We start from the raw sequence: 24,077 nt of genomic DNA on the forward strand, positions 1-24,077 counted from the left end.
AGGTCACTTATTTTCTACCTCATCAATTTGTGAAACATGGTGAATGAGATGGTAAAAAGTTTTGAAAGTACAAATAGGTCATGTTCTGCAAATGAGAGATAACTCCTCTATGAATAACTAACTCAATTTTGCTCTATTTGTGAAACATGCAAGTAATTTGTTTTTCTTCTGAATAATCACTAACACCAATAAGATTGAATCATATAGCAGTTGTTCTAGATCCTCATCATCTCGAGTCATGGTCCACATTCTGCATTGCTCTCTTTCAAAGTAGTGGTCTTTGCAAGAAAAAAAAAATATTCAGCAACTCAAATACAGTAATGGAGAAAACATTAGTATACAGATAATTCCGGTACACAGGCCCAAGGATCCTCACCATTTTAAGCCATGGTCTAGATTCCGCATGACTCTCTTACTGAATCGTCTTTTGTTTATTCCAGTTGTGGCTAAGGAAAACTATTTTTATATTCTAATCTCTACCATCAAGGGATATGAAATAGTTCTCTTTCAAATTAAAATACAGTAATTGTAATACATGTAATTGTATAATTTATAAGTCATTTTTTAATTGGAAAATGTGGGCTACAGTAAATGTTTTTCTTTTGTTAAACTTATTCTGTCTACATATCAGATTCATTCAAATGTTCAGAAAAATCAAATTCATTTCATCTATAATAAATAAACAACAAGTTTTGCTTCTTTTTCTAATTTATTACTACATTCACGTGTTCACATTTTTTATACAGCACCACACAAGCACCAGGTCATCAGTCAGTCAATCTCACAAACATTAAACCACACAAAATTGTTCATCGATACTGATAAACAAGGTCCTTGGGACCTTGACACATTTTAACTTGTTTGTGACACAACTTTCACTCTCCTACCACTTCATTCAAGCTAGCACTCCTCATCATTTGAATTGTAAAACGAAACAAAACTCTAGGAACTAGAATGCTCCAAATGTTTCTGATCAAATCTGCTCTTATAGTTCTTGGCCATGTAAATAAAGTAGGTTAGAGCCTCTTTTTCAATCACTGGAATTGATTTAAAATGTCTGGCAACATGCTGGAAATAAAATCAACATGATTTTTATTGAAAAACAATGTCATTTCTGATGTCATCAACAGCTAGGGGTAAATTAGACAAATGGAATAGAAATTCATCTAGTGTCAAGTCTTTAACAAAAATTGCTATTTTGTTAGACTTGACACTAGATGAATTTCTATTCCATTTGTTTAATTTACCCCTAGCGGTTGTTGACATCAGAAATGACATTGTTTTGCAATAAAAACATTTACATTTTACAAACTTTTTCATGTAAAGTATGTGGAAAGCTACCTTTATGACTTAAAACTTAACTTAAATGATGAATTTTATTACATCAAAGACAAATTTCCATAAAACGCATTTACTCAATATGTATGCACACACTGCTCAAGTTATAAGGCTTTATCTTTCAAAAACATAGGTAATCACAGATTACAAAGCTCACCGAGACGAGGCATCACCCCTATGAGACCACCTTTATCAAATTATATGAAAATCATACTTTATGATCTTGGATATTCATGGATTCTGTTTTGACACAAAATCATATATCATCTGTTAAAAAATCGTATGATAATCATATGTTCATATATTAATCAATATAATAATATAAAATTAAATATTGCATCCTATCATACTTACAATATATATAATATAATACAATTAAATACTGTAATAAACAAAGATGATATTGTAAATATGAAATGACATTGTATTGTGTTAAAAACCTTATTGTATTTGATCACATAATACAACATTATTATATATAATACAATATTGTATTATATGATACAATATCATATTACATAATACATCATAACATTGAAACATATGATATTATATTGTATAATATAGTATGATATATTGTATTGTATGATATTGTATAATATTTGATACATAATATGATATTATATAATATTACAATATCATATAATACAGTTCAGTGTGATATAATTGTAAATTACAGAAACCAATATCATATTATACAATATCATATGATACAATATAATATTGTATCATAATATACAATACTATACAAAACAATGTCATGATACACTATCAAATCATAAAATATCAAAAAAATTGATACAATATCATATCATATCATATAACTTTTTACAATATAACATATGATATTATATTGTATCATATTAAACAAAAGTGTTTCATATCATACAATACTTTATCATAGGAATCGTGTTATATCATTTAACAACAACCTCATCTTTCTATCAAGCAGGTTTAAGTGAGGTAGGAGATTTCTTTAGCATCCTTGATAATGGAATTCAGGCTCTGCATCTGAAGCAACCTCTGCGTTTCATTTATAATATAGTTAAATCAACTATGCAAGCTATCATCTATAAATCATGTGACCTGTTCAAAAAAATCTAAACCTCATCCAGCATCCGAAACCTATGGCTCAGATTCAGCATTCAAGCCTGTCAGGTGCATCAGTATACATAAGACGCATCTCCATGCAAGTTTGGTGAAGTTCAGACCAGTAATAACTAAGATATCATCATCAGAGGGCACTAGCAATTAAAACTTAACCTGCTCCAGCATCCACAACCTATGGCTCAGATTCAGCATCCATGCCTGTCAGGTGCATCTGTATCATAAGACACACCATCCATTCAAGTTTGGTGAAGTTAGGACCTGTAATAACTAAGATATATTTTTTAGCATCCTTGATAAATGAGATCAAGCTCTGCATCTGAAGCTTCCTCTGTGATTCATTCATATTACAGTTTAGTCAACTATGCAAGTTTGAAATAGTACTATCATCTATTAAACATGTGACCTGTTCCAAAAAACTTAACCATATCCAGCATCTGAAACCTATGGCTCAGACTCAGCATTCAAGCCTGTCAGGTGCATCAGTATCATAAGACGCACCATCCATGGAAGTCTGGTGAAGTTAGGACAAGCAATAACTAAGATATAATCATCAGAGGGCACCTGTTTCAAAAACTTTAACCAGCTCTAAAAACCTTAACCTCCTCCAGCATCCGAAACCTATGGCTCAGATTCAGCATTCAAGCCTGTCTGGTGCATCAGTATCATAAGATGCACCATCCATAGAAGTCTGGTGAAGTTAGGACCAGTAGTAACTAAGATATCATCATCAGAGGGCACCTGCAACAAAAACTTTAACCAGCTCTAAAAACCTTAACCTCCTTCAGCATCTGTAACCTATAGCTCAGATTCAGCACCCAAGCCTGCCTGGTGCATCAGTATCATAAGACACACCATCCATGCAAGTTTGGTGAAGTACGGACCAGCAGTAACTTAGATATTGCTATCAAAGGGCACCTGCAACAAAAACTTTAACCTGCTCCAAAAACCTTAACCTCCTCCAGCATCCGAAACCTATAGCTCAGATTCAGCATTCAAGCCTGTCTGGTGCATCAGTATCATAAGACACACCATCCATGCAAGTTTGGTGAAGTACGGACCTGCAGTAACTTAGATATTGCTATCAAAGGCCACCTGCAACAAAAACTTTAACCTGGTCCAACAACCTTAACCTCCTCCAGCATCTGAAATTTAGGACTCAGATTCAGCATCCTAGTCTTTCAAGTCCATAAGTAGGTCCAGATGCATCATCCATGCAAGTTTGGTGAAGATAGGACAAGTAATAGCTTAGATACAGGACATGCAACAAAAACTTTAACCAGGTCCGGACGCCGACGCCGACGGTATAGCATAAGCTCCCCCTGACTTCGTCTCGGTGAGCTAAAAATGATGATTAAAATAAGGATCAACAAAAATAACAAAACAACCTAATTTACCTGAAACACTTGAAAAATTGTTTGTACAACAACATTGGCTTTAATTATTTCAACAATAAAATGCTTTCTTTGGGGATTCATCCCTGATATGAAGGTGGCGACATTGTAGAAAAAATACATAATCTATATTAGCTGGTTATGTAAATGTTTTCTGCAATAATCGCTACATTCATAACTTGCATGAATCATCAAAGCAAGCATTTCATTGTTTATATTTACATCTTTCTTTTAACAAATTATGAATTGATCGTAAAGAGTAAGTAAAATTAACTAAATTACTGGTATAGTTAATTTACATTAGTAGGCTAACTAAAAAAAGTAGCGAAGCCGTCTTTATTACATGTGTAAATGGAAATTTAAGTTTGACATCATCATGATTATTTCATGCAGTCCGTGATTTTTCTTGGGTTAAAAAGGTTTTGACCAATCGATAACAAGGCGAGTAGATTTCAGTCCTGTCAAGTTTCTACATAGCTAAAAAATAATTTGACCTTTTCTTTTGCTCTATTATTACTTCAAGAAAATGAAAACAAGTTTAAAGAGAAAATCTGAATGTTTAAATTATTGTTTTCCTAAAAAAATTAAAAGTTTTATATAATTGTCACAAACTGTCAATATTCACAACCAGACATTTTTTTAATATTTAGGATAATTTTAAGATAATTAAATACATGTATATACTCTATACAGTTTAGGGTAATAATGCATGTGTATTATATAGGACCTATAAAAAGTACATTGGTATATGGTGATAAACACTATAACTTATTATTTACTGCACAAAAGGTTGCGACACTAAGTTATAAGCTAGTGTGGGTCCTGTTAAAGAATTAGAATAATCAAAGGCCTGAAGGGCCACAATGGCGTCGAGTTAAAGTTAATTTGAAGAGTAAAAACCTAAATAATTTTTTTAACAAGTGAAAAGCTGTCAATGTGACAGCTAACCGGGATTTTCTTTTTATATGCGAACTGTAACCATAATCCATGTCAACCCATATCCAGTGAAATAAAGTACCCCATATGCAATATTTTGCTAAAAAGACTTAGTTCAAAAGCTGGTATTTTTTTCATAAATAATCAGAAATAAAAATCCTAGAAATATTCACACCTCTGATACATGTACAATTAATCTGCAAAAGAACAACTTTTTATCTATAAAACTGTAGGAATAGTTATCTGTACAATGAGGTTACTCTATATGCAATATTTTGCTAAAAATTGACTAACTTCAAAAGCTGGTATTTTTTTCACAAATTATCAGTAATCAAAATCCTAGCAATATGCACACCTCTGATATATGTATAATTGATCTGCAAAAGAACAACTTCTTATCTTGAAAACTGTAAGAGGAGCTATCCGTACAATGAGGGTACGCTATATGCAATACTTTGCCCAAAAATGATTAAATTTTTTGATTTTTTTTTTCATAAATTATCAGTAACCAAAATCCAAGCAATTTTTTTCATGAATTATCAGTAACCAAACTCCTAGCAATAAGCACACCTCTGATATATGTATAATTGATCTGCTAAAGAACAACTTCCTATTTTGAAAACTGTAGGAGGACTTATCCGTACAATGAGGGTACCCTATATGCAATATTTTGCCAAAAAATGACCAAGTTCAAAAGCTGGTATTTTTTTCATAAATTATCGAAAATCAAAATTCTAGCAGTATGCATACCTCTGATATATGTATAATTGATCTGCAAAAGAACAACTTCCTATTTTGAAAACTGTAGGAGGACTTATCCGTACAATGAGGGTACCCTATATGCAATATTTTGCCCAAAAAAATGACCAAGTTCAAAAGCTGGTATTTTTTTCATAAATTATCGAAAATAAAAAAAAAATTAAAAATAGAAAATGTTATTTATCACATAACTAATAAAATTACAACTCATTACAAATTTGCTCACCTAATTATTAAAAAGTTTTGAATTTCAATTGAAAATTTAAGTTTATAGAAATATGAAAATAAATATTAAAATTATTATTGTGTTTAATCTTATATATTGTATACTGCTGATAACCACTCTGTCTCTCATTATCAATTTCATCTAAAATTCACAAGGATTCAAATGACACGGGCCGAAAAGATCAGGGGTAGATAAAAGAAAGCACCCATTCACGTTGTTTACAAAGTGAAAGTAGTTCACTAGTTGGGTTAAAATAACTTTTGGTTGTAGATGTACTTATCGCTCGATTAGGAAGTTTTGTTTCTACAAGATCAAACATTTGTGCATTGTCAATTTTCGATATGGATACAAAATAATCTATTTTGCAGGCTAGTACATTTCATAACCAAATTGAGTATGTAAGCCCAGCTATCGCATGTGTCTCGGTGCTAGTGTATTCATCCGCTGAAACCGAGACATATTGTTTTCAATAAAATGTGAACATTTTTAAAGACGGCAACCATTTCGAATCTGCAAACTTGTTTTGTTGACGTACAGTTCTGCTCGAAATTGAAGTATGTCATCTATCTATTTTTCTTCAAACACATACGAAAACTTTGCACTCATTTGAGTTGTTTGGCTCCTAAAAACGTAACTTCCGGACGTACGATCCCTAGATGGCTTTCGAGCTTCGCTCGACGCCATAAAAAGAGGGAATCATTTTTGATGGATGTAAATATATACCGGTACATATAAAGCCATTTGTGGATCATACTGCTGTAATACACTCATTAAGGTTGCTTTGGATGTTAATCATTTACAACACTTACATCTGCTAACTGGGCTTTGTTCATTCCTGGTCGAGTTAGCAACTTGAAGTGCCTTTTGTACCGCCTCAACGTGTTCACTGGCATTTGAAAAAAGTCTATCTACAAGTCAATAACACATAATTTTAGAATCAAAGATACCATTGACAATACTTCTCTCCCTCTCCTCAAAATCTCCAGAAAAGTTAAAATCAATAAAAGCTATATTTATCAATAAGCAAATTTAAATGTTGGCAATTTTTTTTAAAGTCTTGTGAAAAAATACCAACCTCTGGCAAATCCTCCGAGCCATCTATGGACCCGTTCTCATCTTCACTGTCCTTCCTCTTCCTCTTGGACCTCACGCTCTGAATAACGTTTTTATGATAGTCACAGATATAAATATGTGAGACCTAAAGGAAACAATTATACAAAACATACAAAGTATTAATAGTTTAATAGTTTGTGTATGTGGTTCTTGCAGAACCTGTAGTTAGAGATCCATACATCTCAGTCATTAAATTTAATGCAGGTTTTCGTCATTCTAAACATGCAGCTTTATTGGACTGATTTTTAGAAAATTTATGAACCTTGAAAAGCAATGAGGGGAAAAATGTAAATCTGATCGAAACTAATTTATTTTAAAACATCAATTAAATGTATGGTGTAAAACCTGCTATGACTTTACAAATCATTTAGAGTTCAATCACTACTTATTCTGTCATTAATTTTACTTGGCGAGTGTGCATTTGTTTTCAGATTGTACAGTCATAAATGTGCAACACTGGCAGAAATGGCACAAAATACAATAGCTTCTTTTTAATTTATCAGTAGTAATGTATGACACCTTACAATTTCTCAGCCTAAAGGTCATGTATCCCTTTTAAAATAGGCATAATTCTATTTACCCTATCATCTCTTGCCAACTTGAGTTTCCTCTGCTGAACAGTTTTTTGGATTCTTTTACTGTAGCTTGCATTTCCTGCACTGTTGTTACATCTTTCACTATTATCAATCAGACAACAGATTTGATCATGTCCCGGACGACTGTCATCCTCAGTACTGAAACCATTCACGGACATGCTATCCTTACTGTAATTAAAAAAAGCTGTCAATGTCAAATGGCTATTTTTATACAATTAATTGTGTTGATAATAGTTTCCAACAACGGACATTAGTAAGTAGTTCTCTCAAACCAAGCAGCAAGAAAAAAATATTTTTTTGTTGAATATTAAAATTGGCTGATTTTAATGTAGAGAAGGACATCTTCGAACAGAACAGTCTGTGACTGCCTAGAATTTCTCACCCAGATTGCCCCTCGTTTGGAGATGACGGTCGAGGATTTCTCTGCTTTGGTCTGTGTAGCCAAAGATTTGTTTTCCTTCTTCTTTTCTTGGAAACAGCTTGACCCTATAGTGGATTGCCATTGACAAATGTATGCACAAGATTCACTATTATGAAATACTATTGTCTATCAAATCAAATAATAAGTTCCCTTTCCTTCACTATAAAGTTTTGTTCCATGTCTGAAATGTTATGTCTATAAGAGGCTATACTCCATCCCAAGATATTTAATGAGCAAAACATTTTCATAAGCCATTCAATTTTCAAAAATACCGGTACCTCGATCAGGGTTAAAACAATATTTTCTCAAAGAAGGAAGACACTTCATCTCTGTTCACAATTTACCTCGAGAAATTCACAGGAATGAAAAAAGATTTCTCATGCAGATTTATAATGGGTAAATCTGAAAACTCTTAATTCCACTCGGAAGACATTTTGGTCATCTCGCTTAATCATTTTAAATGTAATCCCCATACTAAGCCTTTTAAAGCTGCTTGGTCCGATTTTATATCAAATTTTATGCACGCTTTTAAACGATGGCTATGCTTAGTATATGTATAATAATAGACATTGCAGTAGTTTTACCCGTCAATTATGCCAAATTTTGAAAAATACGTATAAAATTTGCTAACAAAACAAACGACATTAAAAGGTACCTCGTTATTTCGCCTCATCTTAAATTTCGCCCCTAACGATGAGACGGGTATAGTTGTATTACGAATTTGACATCGCTTTAAAAATAAAGGTCGAAATGATCAGACAAATTACAAATAAACATGTGTACGTTTTGTTCGCTAATATTTCTAAAGTCTGCTTTCTTTACAATTGATGCGTAGCATGCGGATTGAATAACCCCAATCATTCGGGGGACGAAACCAAGCGGTTTCCTTTTCTAAACATTCCCGTGATGCATTTTGGTTTGTTTTTTCGTTTGCCCAAAGAGAAATCATTTTTATTTACTTTTAATATTTCTAACTTTGAAAGGAGACTGATTCTGCAGGTGTAAATTGGAGAAAGTCCATAACTTTCTAAGATAAATGATATGTATGAAAAAAAATTTGATACTGTAATTACAAAAAAATCGGACCAAGCAGCTTTAATGGAAGAAGCATTTCAAAAGTCTCAAGGAGAAATTTTGGGATTTTTTTCATACTATTAAACAATCATCTTTGAACCCTGAGTTTTTCACTCAAGAAGATATGCTGCATAAATAACCTGGGACGAAGTAGAAACATCATTAGGCCTATCAATTTTGATGATTGTTCAAGCACTTCTATACAATGTTACACTGGGCTTCATTGCAGGAGATGGGACAACAACAAGAACTGACCTCTGTGTTAGCGTCTGTATTGTCAAGTTTGCTGTCCTCCTCTGTCAGGCTAGAGTTAGGTAGGGCGGAATAATTATGTAGGGACTGGTCCCCACCAAACATCAGAGAAACACACGGATCTGAGAAAAGATCAGATAATTCACTTGGTCGTGTCGTAAGAACAACTAACAATATCACGGAACTCAGACTCTTTTCTTGCATTTAACATAGCTTTTATTTTGTACTAAACACGTCAGTGCAGAATACAGAAGATGAGAAGTCAGCATGAGTCTTTAGTGTTAAACTGCTGTGAAATCGTGTATCTGCAGTCAATATTTGATTTCGATAATTCGGAAATAATCTATTCTTCCAATTTCAGCTCAAATTCTTGCTTTCCATATCAATAATAAATTACTCACCATGAAGTGAATATGGCTTGCAGATTTCACTTGTAGGCCTTGCATTCGCTTTCGTGTTCTCTCTGTTATGGCGGCTTGTTTAGCTCATTAAAGGTTAAAGGTCAAATGACGTCTAGGCCACGCCTACAAACTTAAAAGAGAAACGCAAAAGGTCCGATTTTCCTCAAATTAATACCAAATTCTGGACACTGAATTTAAAAAGGAAAATTATTCGTAAAATTTGGAAAATGCCACCAAAACTTTTTATTTGAAAGGTGAAAGGAGCTGATCACGTGGTTGGTTTGTTTAATGACAAATCCCTCATTTACATGAGCGTCATGAGAATCTTCAGATTTCATTGGTTAAAGGGAGCACGTTGTTGACGTTCCAGCCAATCATCTTTCCTGAACGATAGACATAGCTCCTTGCATAGTGGTAGAGAAGTAGCGTGGGTCTTTACTATTGGAAATCTTCACAAGGGTACTGGTAGGTAAAAATTTATTACAACGTTATGGTGATACGCATTAACTTTCAATAATTTTTTTGCACAACTTAAGACATTTTTCTACTTGATGCACAATTTTGTGAGTATGCCATTACCTCATAAGACAATGCTATTTAGTTGAATATTACGCGGTGGCGAAGCGTTGGTCTGCCATTATGACTGCCATAATGGATTTGCATAGGAAATAGAGGGTCTGTTTAGTCGCCATTTACTTCCCTAATTTAACATAACAAGGTATCTTTATATGTTTAATATACAGTTTTATCATTCTTTTGCATATGTAAGTAATTTACAAGTGTCTACAGTAATTTCTTTACGCAGTTTTTTCCGACCGAAGCGACCCTCCTTTGTTCTACATAGGCCGTTAAACGCCATATACAAGCCATAGCGCTTCGTTCATGTACAATGTTCTATGCCTTACTGTATAAACCCTATACTGTAGTATAATGCATAGGAGACACCAAAACAAACTAGAATCTCCCACAAATCAAAATATAACTGTGATTTTCTTAGAAAAGATGGGAAATGGGTAAAATTTAAGTGGACTTTCATTCATGGTATTGGAATTTGACATTGCAGGGTGATTTTTGAGGTCGTTCTTTGTCGGCGAGCTCTTGGTCCGCCATGTCTACTGAATACTGTGTATTGAAGAATAGGCCTATGGGATCTTTCTATAGTGAAACAGAATGACAGAAAAAATGAAAAATTTCATTAATTAGATGGAGAATACTTTACAAATTGGTTTAGTTGGATATTTTGATAAATATTTTGGACTTTGATGCTAAAATTATGCCACATTTGCATATTTTATTCATAAATTTTCTTAGGTAATTTTTTTGGAAAAAGATGTATTTACTCTTAAATGGTATAAGTAAAAAATATAAAGGTGTTGTTCATTTGCAAATTATGGATTGATTCAAATAATTATAAATATTTATCCTAAAGATTTTTTTAATGGGTAATTTTTAAAAATTTATTTTTAAAATTTTAAATCAAACCACCCAAAGACACACACACATTAGTTTTCCAGTTTTGAAATTATAAAGATGGGAATTGTTCACTTTCAAAAAGAATTGAAGAAATAGCTATTTTTATTATTAAAAATGATATTAAAGTAAATAAATTGTTGAATTTTTTGGTACTTAGGTAGCCTACTTGAAGTTTGAGCATAATAAACAATGGGAAGAAAGGATGGCAAACCAAGAGGACGCATGTCGTCGTATGCATTTTTTGTGCAAACCTGCCGTGAAGAGCACAAGAAGAAGTGTCCAGATGAAAATGTAGTTTTTGCTGAATTCACCAAAAAGTGTGCTCAGAAATGGAAAGTGAGTACCACATATTTTAATATGCCAAGTACCGGTACTAATGTTTTATAAATGTTTGCCACTGGAAAATTACAGAGGAATATATTTTAACCTCTGAAAAAGAAGGAGAAACTTTGTTTTAATAAATAAAATGTTGACTCTTTTTGTGCAGGAAATGAGTGCCAAGGAAAAGAGAAGGTTTGAAGAGATGGCTGAGAGAGACAAGTCTAGATATGAGAAAGACATGGCCAACTATGATCCCCCTGCCGGTGGAGCCACAGGAAAGAGGAAGAAGAGAGCAAAGGATCCAAATGCACCCAAGAGAGCCTTGTAAGTCTTTAAAATAAATTAATAAGATTTTGGTTATTGACCAAATGCATGATTTGGTTTTATTTACAATAGATGAATTTTATTTTCAGGTCTGCATTCTTTTTCTTTTGCGGTGATGAGCGCCCAGACGTGAGAGCAGCACATCCTGAATGGTCTGTGGCAGAGGTTGCCAAGGAACTGGGAAAGAGGTGGGAGAAGGTCACCAACAGATCCAAGTTCGAGGCCAGAGCCGAGGCGGACAAGGCAAGATATGCAAAGGTAGGTAACTCAGGATATCACACTTCTTTGAAGAGACAATGATACTGTTGAAATAATTTTATTTTCAGATACATGTGTTAGTATGATCTATTAAATGATATCTTAATATAATCTAATACTTCTTGTAGGAAATGGAGGCTTATAGAGGAGGTGGATCAGTTCCCAAAGCTTCTCCAGCCAAGAAAGCCAAACCTCAGCCTAAAGAAAGTGATGAAGATGATGATGAAGAGGAAGAAGATGATGAAGATGATGACGAGTAAAAACCAATAACTACAAGACCTCCGTTATGAGACAACAGAGATTTTAGTCGGCAAGCACCATTGTCTCACTTCAGAACAAATGAAGCCTTTTACTTGTACATAGACTGAAATCTTTTTACAAAGTGCATTGGTTCCCAGTTATTTTATTTCTCTTTATTGTTAGGCATGTCTCTGTCTTGTGCTACTACACAGGATTATTTTTTTTCTGTGTTAAACATGTCGCTCCAAGTTTGATACAGAGGTGAGATTTGACCATTTGCACATCTCGTGCCATTACTGGTTGGTAGTTATCTGATCATGACATGATTGTAAATCAAAACTTTTGAGGAGTACTCATTTTTTGTTTTTCCATTTTGACAGACTCCACATTTTCTCATGATTCATTAAGATGATTTCATAAAATTTCTCATGTGTTTTATAGAGTCCCTTGAATTCTGGAAATACTGTAATGAAAAAAAATCATTTGAAAATATTTTTCTTGCAAAGTTGTACAAATTAGAAAAATATTTATATATCTTACATTGTTCTGTTTAATACTATTTTTTAAATATTGTAAATTAATTGCAATAAATTTATGTATACCTTTTACTCTTGTGAATTCTTAGTTGAGGTAACATGTTCAACTCTTTTGTCAGGTTTATTAGATCAAAACCATGAAATGAGTTACAAATAGAAATCTACAGCTGTTTAATCTGGTCTGGGCATTACACAAGAACTTGAGACTTGCATTTACATTTATAAAGGCGGATAATTCATTAGCAACAAAGTTTAAAATAAATGCCAGTAAAATGCTTGAGGCTACTGTCAAAAATAGTTCTGAAGAAATATTATTTTTAATTTGAAAGTTTAGGACCATCCCACAAGACTGAATAGATTTATAAATTAACCACAAGTTCTTTGATTAAAAAACAAGAGGCCCATGGGCCACATCGCTCACCTGAGGAACAATAGGTATGATAAAATCAGCTCAATGGAGTCATAATACAAACTATCTGGACAATATACAATAATTCATGTAAATCCTGTATAAATAAAATCCATTTTCCCCTGGATATTCTTATGTTTATAATCATTAGTCCCTTTTCTAACAGGATGATTTTATAGTCATATCATGTGTTGAGTATTGCAGTTCTCAAAAAGATCCCTAACAATAGTTTATATATGGGATATGGGATATGTAACCCAGGCAGTAGACAGAACACCAGTGAGGGTCATACAGATTCTTTCCCCTTGTAGTTTTCGTCTCTTCATTCTCTTCGTTTTCTTCCTTAGCCATGTCATTCAATTCTGTCAAATCCATATGGGTTGGAAGGCTAAAATTCTGTTCTGCTATCTGATTTGCTTCCATAGGATCGATGGAGGCTGGATGACTAAAATTCTGTTCAGCAAACTCATCCACTTCTGTAATATCACTCGGATGTGACTGGTTAACATTCTGTAAAGGAAAAGATATATTTTTGGTTAAAGAACTTTCTTCCTCAGAAAAAATTGAACCCACATCCTCTGAATCATTGTTCCTATCAGTCGTACGAGTAACATATCTCATAATAGCCACATCAGAATCAGAATCTGATGAATTAGAAGACATCCGCTCTTCAATCACTGAACCACCAGATGTGCCTTTAGATCTCACTCTGTCATGATTTTCTTTAGGCTGGGGCTTCTTCCCCTCTGAAAGATTGGGACAGGGTAACAACATGTTCCTATGCAATGTCCGCATTCTACTGCCCTCTGTTTTTACTTTATAAACTGGCAAATCAGGAATTTTCTCTTTCACAATATAAATTGGTTCATCCCACTTATCAGCCAATTTATTTTTTCCTTTTAACCCCACATTTCTGGTCAACACTTTGTCTCCCACTTCTAACCTTGCTTCACGTATCTTAGCATCATACCTCTCCTTGTTCTTCTCTGCAGACTTCTTTGCTTCAGCTGCTGCTATGTTGAAAGCTGTTTCCATTCTCATCTGTAACTTACCAACATAGTCGCTGTGATTCTTATGTTCCTCCTCATCAGGATTGATACCTAAAAAAGAATCAATAGGAAGCCGTGGGTGCCACCCAAACATTAAAAAGTGTGGAGAATAACCTGTCGCGTCACTCTTTGTTGCATTGTACGCTTGGACTAAAGGAGCTACATGTGATTTCCAATCTGCTTTCTGTTCATGTTCCAATGTACCTAACATTTTTAGGAGGGTCTGGTTGAATCTTTCAGCTGATCCGTTACCCATTGGATGATACGGAGTGGTGCGAGTCTTTTTGATGCCTAACATTTTACACAGTTCCTTGATAACCTTAGACTCAAAGTTCCTGCCTTGATCACTATGCAATTTTTCTGGAAAACCATAGTGCAGGAAAAAATTTTCATATAATGCCTTTGCTGTGACCGTGGCTCTTTGGTTGCGGCAAGGTATGGCCTGCGCAAAGCGTGTAAAATGATCAGTTATGATTAATATATCCTCTGTCCCCCCTTTGCTTTTCTCAAGACTTAAAAAGTCAATGCACACTAACTCCAAAGGGTGTGTACTTTCAATTGGGACCAACACAGCAAAAGGCTTTGCTGGGGTTTTGCGCCTAATACATCAGTCATCTAGGGCAATTGTCTACCTTCTGACTAATTTCCCTTTCCAAACCTGGCCAAAAATACCTATGCTTAGCTAACCAAAGAGTCTTGTCCTTACCTGGATGACCGGTATCTCTATGAATTCCCTGAAAAACTACTTCTCTGTACACCTCTGGGATAACTAACTGATTCACCTCTCTGTCCTCAATTTTCGCGTTCCTGTATAAAATCCCATCTTTAAGATGAAGTTTCCTCCATTCCCTACAAAATCTCTGGACGGGAAAAATCTCTCTCTTCACATTATTGGTAAATCTGTTGGGATAAAATCCTTGTTCATTAAGTCCTATCACTCTTGCTATCACCTTGTCCTTCCTCTGTTCTATTCTCCAATCTATATCACTTATGTGTTGAACATCTCTAGACTCCTCATAATTAGCTACAGAGTCAGCTCCTATACTATGACAGTATGGTACAGCACATAACACAGACTGGCAAATGGCCTTGACAGCATCGGAGAACAGCTCTGGCTGTCTGGACAATCCATCCACATCAGCATTCTGCCGACCGGGCCTGTAGGTTAAAGTAAAGTTATAACTTGCCAATGCAGCTACCCACCTTTGGCTTGTTGCATCTAACTTAGCTTTATGAAGCACATAGGTAAGAGGATTGTTATCAGTGACTACCTGGAAAGATGTTCCATATAGGTAATCATGAAATTTGTCACTGATCGCCCATTTGAGAGCCAGAAATTCCAACTTGTGGGCCGGATAATTCCTCTCACTTGATCGTAATCCCCTACTGGCATATGCTATAACCTTTGTCTTACCGTCTTGCACTTGGTAAAGAACTGCCCCTAAACCAACACTACTAGCATCTGTATGCAAAGTAAATGGGAGTTTGTAATTTGCAAAACCAAGAATTGGAGGTTGGATAAGTTTCTGTTTAATAGCCTTAAATGCCTCATCCTCTTTATCAGACCACTTCCAGGGAACAGGTTTTACCTTGTTTGTGTATTTCTTCATCTGCTTGTTGGTTCCATGTCCTTTCAGAAGATCATTCAAAGGAGCAACTATCTGGGCAAAATGTGGGACAAAGCGACGATAATAGCCGGCAAACCCCAAAAACTGTCTCAGCTGCTTGAGGTTTCTAGGTGCAGACCACTCCTTCACAGCTGACAATTTCTCCGGGTCTGTCTCTATTCCCTTTTCTGAAATAATGTGTCCTAAATAAGTCACTGACTTTTTAAACAATTCACATTTTGATGGTTTGAGCTTGAGACCATGTTCAATCAATTTGGAAAAAACATTTTCCACCTTCCACAATGTTCCTCAAAAGAATTTGAAAAGATTAAAACATCATCCAAAAATATTAAACATTCTCGCAAATGCTTTTCGCCCATACACTTTTCCATGAGTCTCTGGTATGTGGCTGGTGCATTTGTGAGACCAAAACTCATTCTGTTACACTCGAAAAAGCCCAAGTTACCCACTGAAAATGCCGTTTTATGCTTGTCTCTCTCTTCTAACTCCACCTGCCAGTAGCCTGATCTTAGGTCAAGTTTGCTGAAAAATTTCGCGCCATATAGGGTATCAATAATGTCATCGAACCGTGGCAACATGTAACAATCTTTTCGCGTTTTTGCATTCAACATTCTCATATCTAAACAAAACCGCAATGAACCGTCCGATTTCCGGCAAAGTACGACATTGGAGGAGTAATTACTATTTGACTCTCTTATCACTCCCGCATCTAACATTTCTTTAATATGTTGACGCACTTCGTCATACATACCAGGTGGTACGCGGCGGTATGGTTGTTTAAATGGAGTATGGTCCTCTAACTCAATTGAATGCTTCACTAAGTTAGTTTTTCCCAAGTCTAATGGACCTGTTGAGAATACATGACTATATTCCCTAAGGATGGACTTCACATACTCATATTGCTTGTCACTCAGTGCATTGGAATCAACTTTGACTCCTAACTCTATAGGGTCACACTGTATAGTATTGGGTTGGGTTGCTTGTATGGGCGTAAGGTCATCTACCACCTTAACCTCTTGTAGACTACAAAGCACAGTACCACGTTTTATCGAAATAGGCTTTGCAGAGATGTTACATATCTTAACTTGTACACATGGTTTTGAAGTCAGAGTGGACAACTTTACTATTCTGGGGCACACCGTAAAAGTGGAATCACTATTACAGTTTTCAGTAACTACCGTCATATGCTCTTTGACAGGAATACCCTTAGTAAACCCTTTGACCATTACTGATTCATTTGGTTCTACCATAATTGTCTTCTTAGACACAGACCGTACACAGTAAGATTGACATTTTAAGCCCTCAAATGCATTCTTCCATTGTTTGGGTATTTCACTGAGACTTTGAGTAGCATCACTTAAATCTCTACAGAGTCTTAGTACATTTGTACCTATGATCATAGGACAGGTTTTGTTAAAGTTAGTGTCTGGTACAATTAACACAGGGACAGCTAAATCTATGTTCATAAATGGAATTGTTATACAGCACTCTATATAACCCATGTACTTCAACAATGAACCATCTGCAATAGAGACTTCTAAACCCAAGCTTGTTAAATTTCTCATTTCAGGTTGGTTTTTCAATGAATTATAACCTGTTTTTGACAAAGTAGTAATCATTGACCCGCTGTCAATAAGTGCATTTACATTTTCACCTTCAACAACTATCTCTATTTCATTAGACTCACCTATTAACTCACACTTGTATGATTGGCCTTGAAAATTGTCTTCGGTCCCTGGTCGGCCCTCATCAGAGACCTTCATGCGTTTGGGTTACTCGACTTTGTAGCTTGGTATCCTCTTTGCCCTTGATCCTGAACTTGATAATTTCTCTTATCAGAATAATTTCCTCTGAAATTACCTCTTTGGTACCCTCTCCCTCTGGAACCTCTGTGGTAATTTGTCCTCTCTCCCTGTTCATACCTGTTATACTGGGTTCCTGGTCTTCCATCTAGCTTCTCTAAGATTTTGTTGAATTTGTCATCCATCTTACCTTCTAATCTTTGTTCTAATTCACCTATTTTCTTGTTCAACTTCTCTTCCAAGTCATCCTCGACTACTGACATCCCATATTGATGAACTGGTTTTCTGTCTTTAGAGTTTGAAATAAAAATCTCTCTCTCTACCCTTCTTATTTCTAATAAAAGCTTGTCATAATTTTTTATGGAATCATATTTGTGCCTTGTTTGACCTTTTAAATTCTCTGAACTGAGCGATGTCCAGAACTTGTGTCTAAGCAAATCATTCTTTGCAGTTCTTTCTAAATAACCATTATCAATTGCAGTCTGAAGCATGGTTTCAAGTCTGCAACCAAATGTTGTGACACACTCACCAGGTAATTGGAAAGCATTAAAAAATTCTTGCATAATCATACCGTTGGTTGAAATCTCACCAAACAAAACATCAAGCTTTGACAGAATTTGTTTAACAGTTGCTCTTTCCCCCAACGGTATGAGCATAGTACGGTAAACTCTCAACCTTCTCGTGAGGCCAAAGAATTGTCCTGGGGCCAAAGTCTTAACAATTATAAAGAATCATCTGGCTGATTAGTTTCTGAGAAGATTTTTAAAGATTTACCCTATAAATTCCTCTATTAAACTTTGACCCCCCCATTGTGGCCCCACCCTACCCCTGGGGATCATTATTTTCACAACTTTGAATCTACACTACCTGTGAGGATGCTTTCACACAAGTTCCAGCTTTCCAGGCTGATTAGTTTCTGAGAAGAAGATTTTTAAAGATGACTCTGTTTATTCCTATGTAAAACATCGACCTCCCATTGTGGCCCAAACCTACCCCCAGGGGTCATGCTTTTCACAAATTTGAATCTACACTAACTGAGGATGCTTCCACACAAGTTTTAGCTTTCCTTGCTAATTAGTTTCTGAGAAGAAGATTTTTAAAGATTTACTGTATATAATCATATGTTTAACTTCAATCCCCCATTGTGGCCCCAACCTACCCCCAGGGGTCATGATTTTCACAACTTTGAATCTTCACTACCTGAGGATGCTTCCACACAAGTTCCAGCTTTGCCTTCGAATTAGTTACTGAGAAGAAGATTTTTAAAGATTTACTGTATATATTCCTATGTTAAACTTCGATCCCCCATTGTGGCCCAACCCTACCCCCGGGGGTCATGATTTTTACAACTTTGAATTTACACTACCTGAGGATGCATCCACACAAGTGTCAGCTTTCCTGGCTGATTAGTTTCTGAGAAGAAGATTTTTAAAGATTAACTGTGTATATTCCTATGTAAAACGTCGATCTCCCATTGTGGCCCAAACCTACCCCCGGGGGTCATGATTTTCACAAATTTGAATCTTCACTACATAAGGATGCATCCACACAAGTGTCAGCTTTCCTGACCAATTAGTTTCTGAGAAGAAGATTTTTAAAGATTTACCTTTTATATTCATATGTTAAACTTCGACCCTCCATTGTGGCCCCACCCTATCCCCAGGGGTCATGATTTTCACAAATTTGAATCTACACTACCTGAGGATGCTTCCACACAAGTTTCAGCTTTCCTGGCCGATTAGTTTCTGAGAAGAGGATTTCTAAAGATTTACTCTATATATTCATTTGTTAAACTTCGACCCCCCCATTGTGGCCCCATTCTCAGGTGAGCTAAAAAGGTTAAGTTTACAATTCAATAAGTTGGTTTCTGGAAGAACAGATTTTGAAAATTTTCGTAATAAATATTGACAATTTTTTTACTTTTTAAAGCGCTAAGCATAGCTCAGCCCTTTATTGTCGTTAGACTTCAACTTCCGGTGCATCGAATAACCGCCCCCTATAAGCAAAAGTATACATCATTTAAACTGGTTAGGGAACCAGTTTCAGGGGTTTATGCACATAACTGCACGGGCTATTGTGAATCCAATTTACGGGTTATTGTGAAATTAATGTACGGGGCTTACATACATCATTGCAGGGACTGTCATGCAGTGATGAGGAAATATAGTGCGTATACAGAAGCTGAAATGCTATATACATATATCTGTTATATACATACAGAAGCTGGGTTAGCGCTTTTCAGTACTATCAGTACTTTGATTTAATTTTTAGCTTTTAAGATCTGTGTACAAACATAGAATTGTTAGCAAATCTCTGTATCTTGCTTATAATTCGAAGCAAACACTCAAAAATGGTTAGTAAATAGAAATTGTTAACAATTAAACACAAGAAACATGCACTACATGTATAACAAATAAAGAACACAATTTATTTTTTCGAAATGAATCATATATATACATGTATATACCTACATATTTCCGTAAGCGATATCAAACTCTATTTAAACTGAATAAACTAGAGAAAATGCCGAGCATCTCAACAAAAACCTATTGCATTAATCTACCATTACCCAAAAAATAATGCCGAATTACCGATAGAATGAATTGTATTTCAGTACTCCTACATCAGATTTTGCTTAATTTGCACAGGTAAACCAGTTAACGTAACTGTTTGATTTACCGAAGTCTCTGTTTGATTTGATACGTAAAAATCACGAAATACAGACGACAGTTTCCAGGTTACAAAGGATAAATAATGAAAACGAAACGAAAATCAGAACAAGCTAACATCAACGTCATGTGTGAAAACTGTCAACGCATTGAAATATTTAGCCTCAATTTACTTCACAAAATCGGCACCAATATATTTTTCATGTTTCAAAAATTTCCCTTCATACGCGAACTGTTGCACAACAAGCAAATTCATCATAGTCAGGTCGACCCTTTTTCGTATACAAGGGTGCTAATCTACGTCATCACCGGGATGACGTAAACATACACAGTCGGCCATTTTCTCTCGGTTCGAATAAGAGGTAAGGTTGTTTTGTACCCAGAGACTAAATACTTATTAAATACACCACTCTTACGGAATTACATTAGACCCACTCTATTATGCTAAAGCTGTATAACTTTCCAAACTGCAGTCATTTCTGAAAACACCTCGCATTTATCCAAATGTATGCCGAGGTAACGTTAACGCACTTGCACTATCGTACATTCAATTCACACATTATATGCATGTTTTACAAATTATAAAACATTTTTTTTAACAAAACTTATTATTAGCGGTATTTTAGCCATTAATGAATTCATCTAGTCAATTTCAATCTATAATTTGATATTGTTGACATCATTTGATGCTATTACTAATATCTTGATAACGTTAACACATCCATTTTTCAATGATAACGTTCACACTTTACTTATAATAACGTGTTTTCTTATTCTATCAATCTTATAATTATATACTTTTTATTTATAGGTGAAGATGGTTAAACGTAAAGGTCGATTGTGGCTGAATCACCCAAGATCAACGACTGCGAAAATAAATTCTAAAAACAAACATATACATGTATACTCTGTCCCGAGTTTTTGCTTCCACCACTTTTTGCTTGATATTTCAATAATAGTAAATACCTTTGTGCTCAAACTACGTTCATCCACTTATATTAAAAATGTCCAGATTATCTGTTTTGAAACGCCCCCTCTACCGCTTCGGGTTTCAATACACATCCCGAAATTGAAAGTCTACGGAGATTTTGCATTGCAACAGCCATTAATAAGCCCGGATGATAACGTTAAAAAATTGCGCGATGTATTCAGAGTGTATTCCGAATGGATAAAAGATGTAAACATTCCCCATTATAAATCTCCGTAGGGAATCTGTTTTCGTTCCTGTGAATTTTTCTGAGAGGAAAGGGATAATTGTTCAATGAAAACATCTTGGATATATTCCCTTTTCAAAACTTCAAAACTTTATCAGACGACCCGGGAGATTCTTGATCAAAATCATTTTTAATTATTTCAAATGAAACCGACGGACATTTTGATACAGAGGGGGGTACATAAAAAATCGTATTCTTCTTCAGTCTTTTGATAAATGGAGATTTTGATGGTGTCGAACGCTGCTTGAATACTTTACAAGGAGGTGACTTAGAAGGTGTCCCTTTTATCTTTCGTCGCAAAATCAGAGTATTGTTTTTGTGTGGCGAATCACTAGTACATACCGGTATATTTTCTACTACATGTTTGTTTTTAGAATTTATTTTTGCAGCCGTTGATCTTGGGTGATTCAGCCACAATCGACTTTTACGTTTAACCATCTTCACTTATAAATAAAAAGTATATAATTATAAGATTGATAGAATAAGAAAACACGTTATTATAAGTAAAGTGTGAACGTTATCATTGAAAAATGGATGGGTTAACGTTATCAAGATATTAGTAATAGCATCAAATGATGTCAACAATATCAAATTATAGATTGAAATTGACTAGATGAATTCATTAATGGCTAAAAGACCGCTAATAATAAGTTTTGTTAAAAAAAATGTTTTATAATTTGTAAAACATGCATATAATGTGTGAATTGAATGTACGATAGTGCAAGTGCGTTAACGTTACCTCGGCATACATTTGGATAAATGCGAGGTGTTTTCAGAAATGACTGCAGTTTGGAAAGTTATACAGTTTTAGCATAATAGAGTGGGTCTAATGTAATTCCGTAAGAGTGGTGTATTTAATAAGTATTTAGTCTCTGGGTACAAAACAACCTTACCTCTTATTCGAACCGAGAGAAAATGGCCGACTGTGTATGTTTACGTCATCCCGGTGATGACGTAGATTAGCACCCTTGGTATAATGCCATGGCTGCTTTAAACAAAGAACCTCGTTTTAGAAGTATGGAATACGAGTCTTGGTAAAATGGGTAAGCAAAACCGGGCCGTGGCAAAATAAAAGCCGGGGCAGATCGGCAATCGTCAATTCCAAATACGCATTATTTTGCAGCAATATTTACAGCAAATACAAATATACTGGTCCATCAAATATCCTGAAATTTTAATGAGATTGGCAGATTAATAACTGCTTATCTTTTGTTTTGCCCAGGCCAAGTCTTGTCTACCCATTTTACCGGATGCCGAATCCGAGGCTATTAAACTGATTGAAACACGCCTTTCCTTTATTATTATTTTCGTAATAACTCAGATTTGAAACAGAATTAGACCTTAATTTTTGCAATTTATATTTTCCTTCCCATAAGGATAATTTATGCTAAACTACGGTACGTTGAATTGGAATCAGTAGTTCTTGAGAAGAAGATTTTTAAAAATGCACCCCCCTTTTTCTACAGTTTCAAGGTATTCTCCGCTTTGAATACAGATCGGACTTTTATTTCTGCAATTTATATTCGCCCTCCCATAAGGATGCTTTGTGCCAAATTTGGTTGAAATTGGATAAGCGGTTTTAGAGAAGAAGTTCAAAATGTAAAAAGTTTACAGACGGACAGACAGACGGACGGACGGACGGACAGACGGACGACGGACAAAAAGTGATCAGAATAGCTCACTTGAGCTTTCAGCTCAGGTGAGCTAAAAACCCCAACCCTGAGGAAAAGGGCAGTTGGCTGAACCATCTCGGCCACAGACTCCATGACGGTCATTACTGGGCTTTAAAATCCTGTACTCGCCCAATATCGTTGATGCACAAATAAAGATTTAGATTAAATTACTACTGTCCTCAATGTGTACAAAAGTAAAAATAGTTTCCCAATAATTTTAGATGGTTTTCAGATATGATTTGAATTTAGATGAAGTTGGGGGAGCTGATCCTATGACGTTGGTGTCCAGTTAAACTTTTGAAGAAGGTCCCATTTATATAGATAATCTGAGATTCCTCAAACTCTTGCCCCCTTCCCCCAATCTTTTTATGAATTGATGTAAGTCAGAAGAGTCTTGGATAAAAGTATAGACTCCAAACTGAAGCTTTTAAAAAATACAAACACGAGACTTCCTGATGGGTCCATCTCTGGGCTATGATAATCAGGTGACCGTCAAGGCCTGTGGGCCTCTCGTTATTATAGCCTGTAGCCGATGTACTTCAAGTTTTTAAAAAAGAAAGCAATACCTTGCAATATTCAAGCATTTTGAGGTTTTAGACATTTAAATCCAAACTGATTTGTGCCTATGATTCCTGCAAACCTGCCATTTTGTGCACCAACACTTTCAAAACTTCATCTAAATTGATGGCTATGATTCACAACCCCTGCATGTTGGTGAAGCTATATGTAGGGCCAGTAACACCTTGGATGTGGGACATGCTCCAAAAACTTGAACTAAATGTAGATGATAGGGGTATGTATTACAAATACCTGGTACATGAAGTGTACATTCCCCCCAAACAGAAAATAAATGTAAAGAACAAC

The 24,077-nt window shown here is 35.2% G+C and overlaps 2 protein-coding genes across 4 annotated transcripts; one reads left to right on the plus strand and one right to left on the minus strand.

Annotated features, from left to right (window-relative positions):
* Window positions 1–749: 749 nt before the first annotated feature.
* Window positions 750–9,819, minus strand: LOC105329086 (histone deacetylase complex subunit SAP30L). Of its 2 annotated transcripts, none has more exons than XM_011430245.4 (7): window positions 9,618–9,819; window positions 9,220–9,338; window positions 7,852–7,955; window positions 7,454–7,637; window positions 6,836–6,913; window positions 6,570–6,668; window positions 750–1,068 (listed from the first exon to the last, which is right to left on the minus strand). In XM_011430245.4, exons 2-7 carry the CDS (start codon window positions 9,319–9,321, stop codon window positions 943–945), a joined length of 693 nt encoding a protein of 230 aa, XP_011428547.3. In that variant the 5' UTR covers window positions 9,322–9,338; window positions 9,618–9,819; the 3' UTR covers window positions 750–942. The 2 variants fall into 2 exon arrangements, with proteins under 2 accessions (XP_011428547.3, XP_011428546.3); XM_011430244.4 differs by having other exon boundaries at window positions 6,836–6,958; window positions 9,618–9,686.
* A 126-nt stretch (window positions 9,820–9,945) lies between these two features.
* On the plus strand, window positions 9,946–12,839 carry LOC105329085 (high mobility group-T protein). 2 transcript variants are annotated; one of them, XM_011430243.3, is made up of 5 exons: window positions 9,946–10,082; window positions 11,248–11,426; window positions 11,578–11,735; window positions 11,825–11,993; window positions 12,122–12,839. In XM_011430243.3, the coding sequence occupies exons 2-5, from the start codon at window positions 11,280–11,282 to the stop codon at window positions 12,251–12,253; spliced, it is 606 nt and encodes a 201-aa protein (XP_011428545.1). In that variant the 5' UTR covers window positions 9,946–10,082; window positions 11,248–11,279; the 3' UTR covers window positions 12,254–12,839. The 2 variants fall into 2 exon arrangements, with proteins under 2 accessions (XP_011428545.1, XP_034299920.1); XM_034444029.2 differs by having other exon boundaries at window positions 10,066–10,086.
* Window positions 12,840–24,077: the final 11,238 nt, after the last annotated feature.

The sequence above is a fragment of the Magallana gigas genome, chromosome 2, assembly GCF_963853765.1.
Source record: "Magallana gigas chromosome 2, xbMagGiga1.1, whole genome shotgun sequence".
NCBI classification, from domain to species: domain Eukaryota; kingdom Metazoa; phylum Mollusca; class Bivalvia; order Ostreida; family Ostreidae; genus Magallana; species Magallana gigas.